The sequence below is a fragment of the Perognathus longimembris genome, chromosome 17 (genome assembly GCF_023159225.1).
Source record: "Perognathus longimembris pacificus isolate PPM17 chromosome 17, ASM2315922v1, whole genome shotgun sequence".
NCBI lineage: Eukaryota > Metazoa > Chordata > Mammalia > Rodentia > Heteromyidae > Perognathus > Perognathus longimembris.
In genome coordinates, this window is record NC_063177.1 from 33,763,732 (window position 1) to 33,774,712 (window position 10,981).

The 10,981-nt window shown below is 56.7% G+C and overlaps 1 protein-coding gene across 2 annotated transcripts; it reads right to left on the reverse strand.

The window, feature by feature from the left end:
• Positions 1–206: 206 nt before the first annotated feature.
• On the reverse strand, positions 207–9,905 carry Epn3 (epsin 3). Of its 2 annotated transcripts, none has more exons than XM_048366088.1 (10): positions 9,646–9,905; positions 5,735–6,435; positions 4,222–4,340; positions 3,525–3,605; positions 3,205–3,333; positions 1,992–2,079; positions 1,318–1,581; positions 1,040–1,153; positions 703–927; positions 207–558 (listed from the first exon to the last, which is right to left on the reverse strand). In XM_048366088.1, the coding sequence occupies exons 2-10, from the start codon at positions 6,291–6,293 to the stop codon at positions 245–247; spliced, it is 1,893 nt and encodes a 630-aa protein (XP_048222045.1). In that variant the 5' UTR covers positions 6,294–6,435; positions 9,646–9,905; the 3' UTR covers positions 207–244. The 2 variants fall into 2 exon arrangements, with proteins under 2 accessions (XP_048222045.1, XP_048222046.1); XM_048366089.1 differs by lacking the exon at positions 9,646–9,905 and adding an exon at positions 8,167–9,065.
• Between the last annotated feature and the right edge of the window lie 1,076 nt (positions 9,906–10,981).

Sequence of the window (10,981 nt, forward strand, 5' to 3'; positions counted from 1 at the left end):
CGATCCAGGCCCAGCTGCCACAGCCTGCAAAAAGTCCACTTGGTAGGACCTGAGGACATGAGTTCCAGTCTTTATTGTAGGGGTGTGGTCTCAGACCCCTGGAGGTCTTCAGTCTCTAGCTTCAGGAGCTGTCCAAGCTTGGTGGAAGCCTGGATCCGTTGCTCAACCTGCAGGACTGCCAACCCAGCCCGGCCAGCCGGAGGACCTGAGGGTGCGGGCCCTGGCTTAAGGGGTGAAGGACGGCTCAAAGGAAGGGGTTGGTGCCGGCTTGTGGGGCAGGGAGCAGAGGCCCTGCAGAGCCGGACGTGGGCAGCAGCGGCTGCGGCAGGCTGGGGGGCTGCGTGGTGAAGGTACCAGCCTGCGGGAAGACGCTGACCGAGGCAGGGAGGCCCATGCCGGCCGGCACGCTGCTGAGCGGCAGGGGCAGGGAGGTGCTGTAGGTCATGGAGCCTGGGGCAGCCGCTAGGCCCAGTGCGGGTGATCCCGCGCGCATCTGGTTCAAGGTTGGCCTGCCCAGCTCGCCCACGCCAAATGGGTTGGTGGGGGAAGCGCTGAGACCTGCGGACGGGAGAGAAGACGGGTGGTGGGGGGGGGTGTCTTAGAATCTGACCAGATTGTGGGACCCGGCAGGGTGTGATGGGAGCGCAGTGACAGCAAGGGACACCAGTGCAGAGGCGCAGGGGTGGGGGTGGAGGTCCTTACCTGTCAGGAAGGGGTTCCGGGTCTTTACAGCCTGGGGCGCCTTGATCAGGGAGTCAAGGTTGACCAAGGAGGAGGCCGAAGGGCCTAGGAAGGATTCTGGGGTTCGGCAGGGGCGAGCCTCCTTGCTGGGCTGGGTTAATGTCTCTCCCAGCGCGCCCAGGTCAAAGGTGTCTGGCTCCTTGGTGCCGTTTTGCTTGGGGCTGGGGTCTCCAAACAGATCCAGCTCTGGAAGAGATAAGGCATGCTCACTGCTGGTGGGGAGGGTCAGGCCATCACATGGACAGATGGGCCCAGAGGCCCATGCTAGGAACCTTCCCTCCTTGAGCCTTCTGCTCACCCACGGGACTGCTGGGCTTCCCTGAGGGCAAAGCCTGGGCACACTCCAGCTCTTGCTTGGTGTCTGCAGAATCCGGAGGTTTGGCAAGAGGGAAGGTTGAAGTACCACCTAGACCTAGCCAAGGAGGAAGAAGGTGATTGGATGAACTGGCAGAAAGGGATGACCTCTGACCCAGGAAGGGGCCCTCCAGGCCCAGGCATCACCTGTTGCCCCTTGGCAGGAAGGGAGGGGGACTCAGACACCCCTAGTCTCTCACACACCCTCTGCCCTCCACTTACCAGGTGTGTTAGATGTCTCCACGGAGGCCCCCCACGGGTCAGCCCCAGCACTGGGGAGTTTGTGGTGGGGGGAGTTTGGTGCCCAGGGATCTGTGGGAGGGGGTCCGGCAGACAGCACTGGGGTCCTGCCCCAGGGCTCAGAGGAGGAGAGTGTAGGAAGCAGGTCCCAAGGCTGGCTTCGGGCATTTCCTGAGGGGACTGGAGACCAGGGGTCTGCAGAGGGTCCCCAGGATGAGCCACTGGGCTCTGTGCTTGGCCTGAGACCTGGAATGGGAACAATAAAGCCATGACCCCAGGCCTACCAGATCCCTGTCCAGAACCTTCCCAGGGACCTAGCCCAGGTTAGGATGTATAGGGGTACATTTCATAGGTGGGATGCAAACTTGGGACCACACAGCAAGCTAGAGCCCCAATTCAACAGTTATCCCAGAAGCCTGGAACCTCAGGCCCAGGCAGCATCAGGGCTGGGCTGGGGAAGGCCACCAGAGGCTACATCCTAACCCTCAATACCACAGCCATGTCCCAGGGGCAGCTGAGTCTTGGGAGGTAAGCACTTGTCCAGTGATCCTCATTTACTTAGGGGGTGGGGGGGAAGAGTGCTCTGTAGGCAGGTGCTGGAAAGAAGGGGCTCTTTGGGGCCAGGCTGGGAGCCCCTTGCAGCCCTGCGTGCCCACCTGGGATGTCCCATGGGTCAGCAGAGCAGTGTGTGGAGGGCGGGGCCGGGGCAGGTACGAAGATGTCGGCCAAGTCCAGGATGGAGGACTGTAGAGGGGAGAGGCAGTCGTGGCTCAGAAGTGGGCTGGGCCAGAGGGAGGGCAGGCCCTGACCTGCAGCCTGACTCCAGTTCATTCCCTCCTTTATTCATTTCATAAACATCTCATAATGATCCCGGACAGTGCTTCCAGTGTATAAAACGCTTCCTCATTTATTCAGTCCCTGCTTTTCATAACAACCCCATGAGGCAGGTAGAGTTTACAGGTGAAACAGTTGAGGCCCAGAATGGGGACACACTTTGCCTGAAGTCACACGACTGGGGAGAGGCAGAGCTAGAATAGACCCCAGGCCAGGAGAAAGGGGGAATAAGGACACAGGTGGAGTTGGAACAACAAGCCTACCTCCCTAGGTCACTGTCCAGGGTGAAACTGGCCACAGTGAACATGGGCAGGAAGGGGGCAGAGGCACCAGGGCAGCGTGATCAGCTTTAGAAGACAATCTTGTTCTCAGTGGCTATCCTCTCCCTCTCCCAGGGAGCCCAAGATGTCAGCACTTGTATCTGTGCCAGCCCCTAGTCTATTTTTTTGAGGTGGGGGTAGTAAGGGGAAGTACTGGGGTTTGAACTTAGGAACTTGAGCTTGCTGCACACGTGCTCTTGAACTCAGCCTTACATTCTCTCAGCTGGCTATCAACTACTTGAGCCTGCTTTTTGCTAATTATTCTGAAAGATATAGAATCTAGTAAACTTTTTCCCCCTGCACAGGCTGGCCTCAAACTGCAATCCTCCAGATCTCAGCCTCCTGAGTAGCTAGAATTACAAGTGTGAGCCACTGACACCTGGCCAGCCTGTAGTGTTGATCCACACGCTCACCATCCTAGGGTGCCAGAGCTGTGCAAAAGAGGAAAACAGAGGCTGGAGACATGTCCCAAATCATAAAGTAAGTGGCAGCAAGACCAGAGGGCTCTATCAGGACTCTAATATCCCAGTTTACAGTCTGACTCCATCTCATTCCAAGGGACCAGGGGCTGCTAGCTGCCATCACCCCCATTTCCCTTCAATAAACCTTTAAGTAGTGCTTGCTCTACACTAAGCACTGTTGTGCACGCTTCACAAATGCCGACACAATTACCTCCTAGACCTGTCTAGCCCACGCATCCTGGCATGTTCCCTACCTGGCTGTCTTTTAGCTTCTCCTCTTCCTTCCTTTCTTCTCTCCCAGGTTCTTTGTCTCGACAACGGCGGAAGGTAACCTCTGCACCATTGGCCACTGGGGAGTCATTTCCTCTCCAGGACTTCACCTCCTGTAGGAGACCCAGAGGACAAAAAGGACTTGAGGGGGACCTGAACCCCAAGGCTGGGGTCCAGAAGAGAGCAGTGTGGGAGGCACCGAAGTTAGAGCAGTAGAGAAGCTGGTTAGTGTACCCCAGCGCCTTCACCAGCACAGATACGAGCAGCAGCACCTGCATCCCAGGCAGTTCGGCCTACTCACTACCTTCTCATGCTCCTGCTGGCTCAGGCGCAGAGCCAGCTGCAGCTGTAGGTCCTCATCCCTGTGGGAGGCTGGGGGGACTGGCTGCGAGGGAGGAAAAGAGGGGGTGAATTTGGCCCAGAGCTCCCACCCCTGCATCAGAGAGGCAGGGCAGCCCTGCCCAGGGAACAGAGGTGGAAAGACTTCTAGAAATTCCCCACTGGGGGTGAGGAGAGGGATCCCTTGCATGGAGTCTACAGTGCAGTTTAAGTAGCCGGAAGCTGGGTCTTTTCTTCCTGGTGCTGAGAGTTCCCCTAGTACCGACATGTGAGGCTCAGCTGCTTCCTGCCCAGTCTGACCAGATTCCCAGAGGTAATATCAAAGAAAAGGATATTAGAGGTTCTGTCCCTGTCCCCCATCCCCACCCCTAAAAGTAGGACAGCTGATGGAAGAGCAGTAATCCTCAACTTCCTTAGGAATGTTTCCATCATGTCCCTCACCAACCAGGAGGAGGTAGCAGGACCTGTCCCAAAGACACACTGTGTACCCCCAACCAACACTCAATGCCAGAGACCCTTGGAGGTGAAAGGCAGTCCCTGCCTGGGTGAAACCCTAAGGACACAGATCCCCTCTGTTATCTGAGAAGCCGAAGTCAAGGCGATGGAGCAACCTGGCCCCTCTTTGTCCTCTGTAGTCTACTAGGTGCAGCCACAGGCCTTACCTTCTCTGCCTCTTCTCGGCTCATGGCCAGGGCCAGCTGCAGCTGCAGCTCCTCTTCTCCTGATGTCTGAGGTCGTGCATGTTCCAGGTCCGAGGCATAGCGGGGGGATGAGGAAGCAGCTGCAACAAGCATCGTACCCTCTAGTGACCACAAGTACCCACTGGCCCTCCCCTCAACCTGCCAGGAAATGTGGGGCTCACAGAGGGAAACCGAGGCCATCAAAGATACCAGCAAGCCAGGCAGTGTGCTGGGGACCTCATATAGATTTCCTGTTCCACTCAGTGGTGCAGACACAATGGCTCCCTTGACAGGTGGCAGAGAGCTCAAGGGAATGGGGAATGCTGGGCCAGGATTTAATCCAGGCCTCCTGACTCTAGCTCTTGGACTCTTCTAGCTGAATCCCATCCTGTTTGGGGGGAAGGCAGATAAGGGGTGAACTTACTTAAACATGGCCACTGGGTGCCAGTGGCTCATGCTTATAATCCTAGATACTCAAGTGGCTGAGATCTGAGGATTGTAGTTTGAAGCCAGCCAAGGCAGAAAAGTCCATGAGACTCTTATCTCCCCTAAACTACCAAAAAAGCGGGAAGTGGCACTATAACTCAAAGTGGTAGAGCACTAGCCTTAAGCAAAAAGCTCAGGGATAGGGGCTGGGGATATAGCCTAGTGGCAAGAGTGCCTGCCTCGGATACATGAGGCCCTAGGTTCGATTCCCCAGCACCACATATACAGAAAACGGCCAGAAGCGGCGCTGTGGCTCAAGTGGCAGAGTGCTAGCCTTGAGCGGGAAGAAGCCAGGGACAGTGCTCAGGCCCTGAGTCCAAGGCCCAGGACTGGCCAAAAAAAAAAAAAAAAAAGCTCAGGGATAGCAACTTGAGGCCCTGAGTTCAAGCCCCAGGACTGGCAACAAAGAAACAAAAATTTTAAAAACTAAACAGGGTCTCTGCCTCAGAGCCTTGGGCAAGCTCTCACAGGCTTTATGGAAGGAGGGCCATTCTGGGGTTCTCAGGCTAAGGAGGCCACTATCCTGGGCCTAATCAGGAACTTCCCAGTGATGGTGCCCTGTTTTCTAGGGAGTGCCCTAGAGTGGGGATATTAACACTATATGCCATGTGCCTGGACAGGGTTGAGGACTTGGGCCTGGTCTCACCAGGTGAAATGAACCCCATTTTATAGATGAGGGAACTGAAGTCCAATGAGCTAGTTGCCCACGTCACACAGCTTAAAGGAAGCAGAAAGAATGGTCTCTGTGTTCAGAACCCTCACTTTCTACTACCACACCACTCTATCAATAGCACACTGACAATAATGATGACTAGGACACTAAGAATATGGTTTCAGCTGATTTGCTGAGCACCCACTCTGTGCCAGGCTCCATTACCTTCCTCATCTCACTGAATCCTTAGAGCATTATCAGGTTAGTATCTGATAATGACTTCTTGGGGCAGGCGGGGGGGGGGGGAACCCTCAGGGTCACCTCCCTTTCCCAGTCCCATCTAGGAGGTTCACTCACAGGTATAAGAAGATGGGGAACCCCGAGAACGGCTATCATCTCCGTAGCGGCGGCTGAAGCCCATTTGTCCACTGCCAATGCCCATGCCTTCCAGTGCCATGCGCTCCTTGGTCTTGAGGGCATGTGTTCGCTCCTGCCGCAGGCGTTCCTCATCCTTGAGCAGAGCCATCACCTGCTTGACTTTCTCACGCACGTTGACACCTTGGTCCTTGCCATCCCGGTCAATGTGCTGGAAGTCCTTGAGTGTCTGGATGGTGTAGAGGTTCTCCCGGCACTGGTGGGCCACACGCTCAGAGCCCGTCTTGAGCAGATAGTCCAGCAGCGTCAGCGCCTTGTACACGTGCCTCCAGTTCTTGCCGCTGTCATTGAGGCGCCGCCACAGCATGCCCATGACCTCAGCAAAGGCCACTGTGTTGAAGGTCAGGTCTGCAATCTCCGACATGAGCGAGCTCGGGGGCCCCCAAGGGTCATTGCTGGTGGCCTCACGCACTTTGATCTCGGCCTCAGAGTAGTTGTGTACAATATTCTTCACCTGGCGTCGGAGGGCTGAGGTGGTCATGGCTGGGGACTTGGCGGTAGGTGGCCCCCGCCCCCGGCGGAGGTGGAGGGCCGAGCGCCACCGTCGTCTTGAGGTCACTGTCTCGAAGGGTGGGCCGCCGTGCGCTCAGCAGGGCGGCTCTGTCCTTGGCTTCCACATGGGGCTGAAGAAGAAAGGGTCTGGGACTCAGGGACCATAGACCACCTCGCTAGGTGCTCAGCCACCAACTGGCTAAGGCCTGGCCTAAGGGGTCTCTGCTGCCAGGAGCAGCCTTCAATGGACACTTTTATTTGTGTGTGTGTGTGCCAGCCTCAGGGTTTGAACTCAGGGCCTGGGCATCGTCCCTGAGCTGCTTTTGCTCAAAGTTAGTGCTCCACCATTTGAGCCACATCCCTACTTCCAGCCTTTTTTTGGTAGTTTATTGGACATAAGAGTATCATAGACTTTCCTGCCCTGACTGGGACTCCTCAGTAGCTAGGATTGCAGGGATGAGCCACTGGTGCCTAGCTCTTATTTTTCTTACGTTACTCAGGCAGGGCTAGCTCCCCTGCTCTTGTGGGCCCCAAGATGCTATAGTCACCCCCTCCACCCACAGATGGGGGCAGTAAGAATCAGGGATGGATTCAATGATTGGCTCAATATCACAAAGCAGTTGAGCGGGGGTCGGGGTAGCCCCAAGCCTCCCTACATGAGCTCATGGCTCATCAAGGAGCCTCATGTGATTGCCAGGAATACCCACCTTGCTCCTGCTGGGACTATTTCTTCATTTCTGTTGGGACTTTTCTAACACCTCCATTCACTCTCCTCTTTCCTCATATGGCTAATTTTTATAGTAAGATTCATTCAGTGCCTATTTCCCGGGGACCTTTTCTGAGTCAGGCACTAAGCCAGTCTCAGGCCACATGCTTGACCCACCCCATCTAGCTGACGGTGTACAGATCATCACAGCCCAGCATTAGTGTGTCAAGAGACACAGAAGACAGGAGGGAAGAAAGCCAGGGGAGACTTCCTGGAGGAGGTGGTGGCTGAGGGGAGATGAGAGACTCTAAGGAAAGATGAGGAAGTGGAGGAAACCATCAAGGCCAGGAGCAAAGCAAGGAACCTGTAGGGAAGCCTGCCTGGCAGAGACCCAGACTCCACCACCCAACCACCCACAGGCACACACAAGAGCATTGAGGCCGGTGGGGCACAGCAACCTGCCATGTCGCGTGGAATGTAGGTGGCAGGGTTGGGACTGACACCTAGATCTCCACCAGACTCACCCAATACTTCTTGTCAGTGTCACCTAGTGTGACCATTACTTCCGTGCCCCAGCCCCAGGGTCTCAGGCAGAATAAGAAGTTCACAGAGGGCAGGACAGATCCCCAAGGCTCAAGCACATGGCAGACACTTGATAGTCTGGGAGGAGAATCAAGGCCTGCTCATCTCCTTCCCCTGGCCTCAGGACCAGGCCCCAGAGAAGAGCCCTCCCAAGTCCCCACCAGAAAGCCAAAGCCCATGTCATGCCGTGGCCATGGCTCTGCACCTGGCTGTATATATGAGCCCAGGCACGCTGGCACGCCTGAGCGACACTGCTCCCCACAGGAAACCCCACACCAGTGAAGAGCTCACTCGCCGGTACCTCTCTTCTGCCCCTACTGAACTGTGCCTCTACTGCCGGCAGCCAGGAGGCAGGGAACAGGAATCAGAAGGCTTGTCCTGCTTGGAAGGCCCCACCACCACTCTCCTTCCAGCACATCAAACGATCCAAAGATAGCCAGCCAGGCTATGTTCAAAGCCACCCCTCACAAGCCTTGGCAGGTTCTCCCCTTCCCTCCCCCAGGGCCCAGGAGCCTAGGATCCCCTGGGGAGGCCCAGGAGCCTAGGAATGCACCTGGCCCCAAGCGCTGCCTACCTTCTGTTTGCTGTCTGTCTTTCCAGCCAGCCAGTGGCAGACCTTTTGTGGAAGATGCCACAGCCACAACTTGTTTAACTCCCGCCCTTCCCCCTGGATGTGACTCAGACCTGTCTTCACCCCCTGGGTGGGAGGGAGGCTTGTAGTGGCACAGTCAATTCGGGAATAGTTGTGCATGAAGCCCGCCCCATGTATGCCCCTCCCTGCTGGCCTCTGGAACTAGCAGAACCAGTCGGTAATCCTGACTCCACCAGAGCCCTGGCAGGGCCTGGCTGCCCGGGTGGGCGGGTCTTCCTGGGTGGAGACACTGGCCTTCGTGGGAGGGGGGCCCCTCTGTGTGGGCCTGGGGTCTCTTCCTGGACCTTGCTTATCAAAAGAAGGTGGTCATCCTCTGCACCTCTCTGCCCAAGCTAGGAGAAGGGAAGCATCAGAAACAGGGAGGAGCCATGGAGTTTGAGGGGCCAAGGTAGGAAGGAAAAGTGGGGGAGGAGAGGAAGGAAGGCGGGAGCGGAGCGGGCTCTGGGAGCCCTGCCAGGCGTGTTACAAGCAAAGGGGTTTTTTATCGAACACAATATGCTCAGGAATAAAAGGGAGTGAAACACAAACCCAGCTGCCGATAAGGCGGTGGCGGCGGCAGTAGCAGCAGCGGCAGCCCCAGGCAGTCGGTATGGAATTACTGCAGTGACCTTGAGCCAGCCCCTGTCAGGTGGAAGGAAGGACATTGAGAAGCCAGGTTCTGAGAGGCCACTTTAGAGATGGGGAGAAGGCTGGAGGCAGGGGTCCCAGCGGAGGACCACTGGGCTGGGGGGAGGGGGCTGAGTATAAACTCTATGCCTCCGGTACACAAGGTGGTCTCAATGAGAACTTGGGAAGTGGGGAACACTGTATGGAGGTTTTCTTTTCAGTGCCCCACAGATTGGACAGACAGTGGGAGGATGGGGGAGAGCTAGAGCGATCCCCCAAAGTCAGCTTGGAGCAAGCGGATGACATCCCCAGAGTCATGGTTCAGAGAGACAAAAAGAACCCAGCTCTGTCCAGTCATGTGCACGAGTTTGCCAAAGTCTCGTGTGCACCCCCACCTACCAGCATCCCCCACCCCGTCCTCTGCCCTCTACCAGGTCCAGTGCACACAGTGGGGGGAGTGGCAGTGCCCTTTCTGCTGCTGGCAGGGAATCTTGCTAACCCCAAGCTTCTGCCGGCTGCTCTGAGCTTCATGTGCAGGGGGGAAGCAGGGCTCAATGGGGCTGGGGAAGAGGGGGCAGCAGATACACTGAGGACTGGCACCAAAGATGCTAAGTGCCACCCAAGATGCTAAGTTCCTTTCTGGAGATGTCAGAGAGGGAGGAAAGGACTCAGCTAAGAAGCCTTTAAGTCCTCCACAGCCCAGCCCCGCATTTCACCTGCCCCCAGCCCACTCTTTGTCTCCTGACCTTCCATGTAAGATGCCACCACCCCAAGGTGCCCTGGGAGAGAGCTTACCTCCGGCGCGGGCTCCCTCTGCCCCAGCCCAAGCAGCCTCTGCAGTGACCCTCTGACCCGCGTGGCAGGGGGACAGCACAGCCTCGGGAGCAGGTCCAGAGCCATGCACCGTGGACCCCGGTCCTGGAGACCTCTACAGGGAGGTGGGACCCCTCACAAGGGCAATGTGGGGTCCTGCAGCAGGGCTGGACTCCCGCAGCCAGCCGGCACACACTCCGGGGAAAGTTGCTCAGCTGGCAGGGCAGGTCTGCCTCAGCAGTAACAGGACACAGGAGGACGCAGGGCAAGGCGGTGCGTTAACCCCTTCCTGTGGCCAGCAGGCGGTGCTTTCAGAGGTGGCCACCCACCTGCCTGCCGGTGGTGGCCCCGGAGGTATAGATCTGGATCGGACCCACTCCCACGCTGAAATGAGTTAACCCTTCCCCTGCCTCCTCAACAGGAAAAGGGAGGCAGTTCCAATGCTTCCACCATGCCCTCCTCCTCCTCGTTTAGTGACAGGGGAAAGCAGAGGGAAGACACATCCCTGGGGTCTGCTAGGGTCCCCCTGCTGGCCTCTTCAAGCCTCCTTGAGGGGACACTGAGCTCTGCTCCCTCCAACTCAAGGAGTTCCCTGCCTTCTCTCTCTCCAAACCTCCTTTTCCTCTCCTGTCTCACCTGAAGGTTGCAGGAGGTCCTTACCAGACCTGGCAACTTCAAGCCACGCCTCCTCCCTACCCCCTTCAGCACCATTCCTGCTCCATTAACTCATTGGCATTTGCTGTGTAGAGTTGTTATGACAGAAAGCCAAGTGGTGTTGGTCTGAGCAGGTGGCATCTTTCTTTCCTTCCAAGCTGCCACCCTTAGCCCACATTCCTCAGTTCCATAAAGAAGTGGGAATTTTGGTTGTTGTTCGGTGCTGGTCCTGGGCTTGAACTCAGAGTCTGGAAGCTGGTCTCTGTGCTCAAGGCTGGCAGCCTGCCACTTGAACCACAACTCCATTTCTAGCTTGGAGATGAGAATCTCGCAGACCTTCCTGGCTGGCTTTGAAACGCGATCTTCAGATCTCAGCTTGCTAAGTAGCTAGGATTACAGGCATGAGCCACTGGTACCCAGCTAGGAAGTAGGAATTCTTAAGTCTCTCTCTCTCTTTTTTTTTTTTTTTTTTTTTTTGGCCAGTCGTGGGCCTTGGACTCAGGGCCTGAGCACTGTCCCTGGCTTCTTCCCGCTCAAGGCTAGCACTCTGCCACTTGAGCCACAGCGCCGCTTCTGGCCGTTTTCTGTATATGTGGTGCTGGGGAATCGAACCTAGGGCCTCGTGTATCCGAGGCAGGCACTCTTGCCACTAGGCTATATCCCC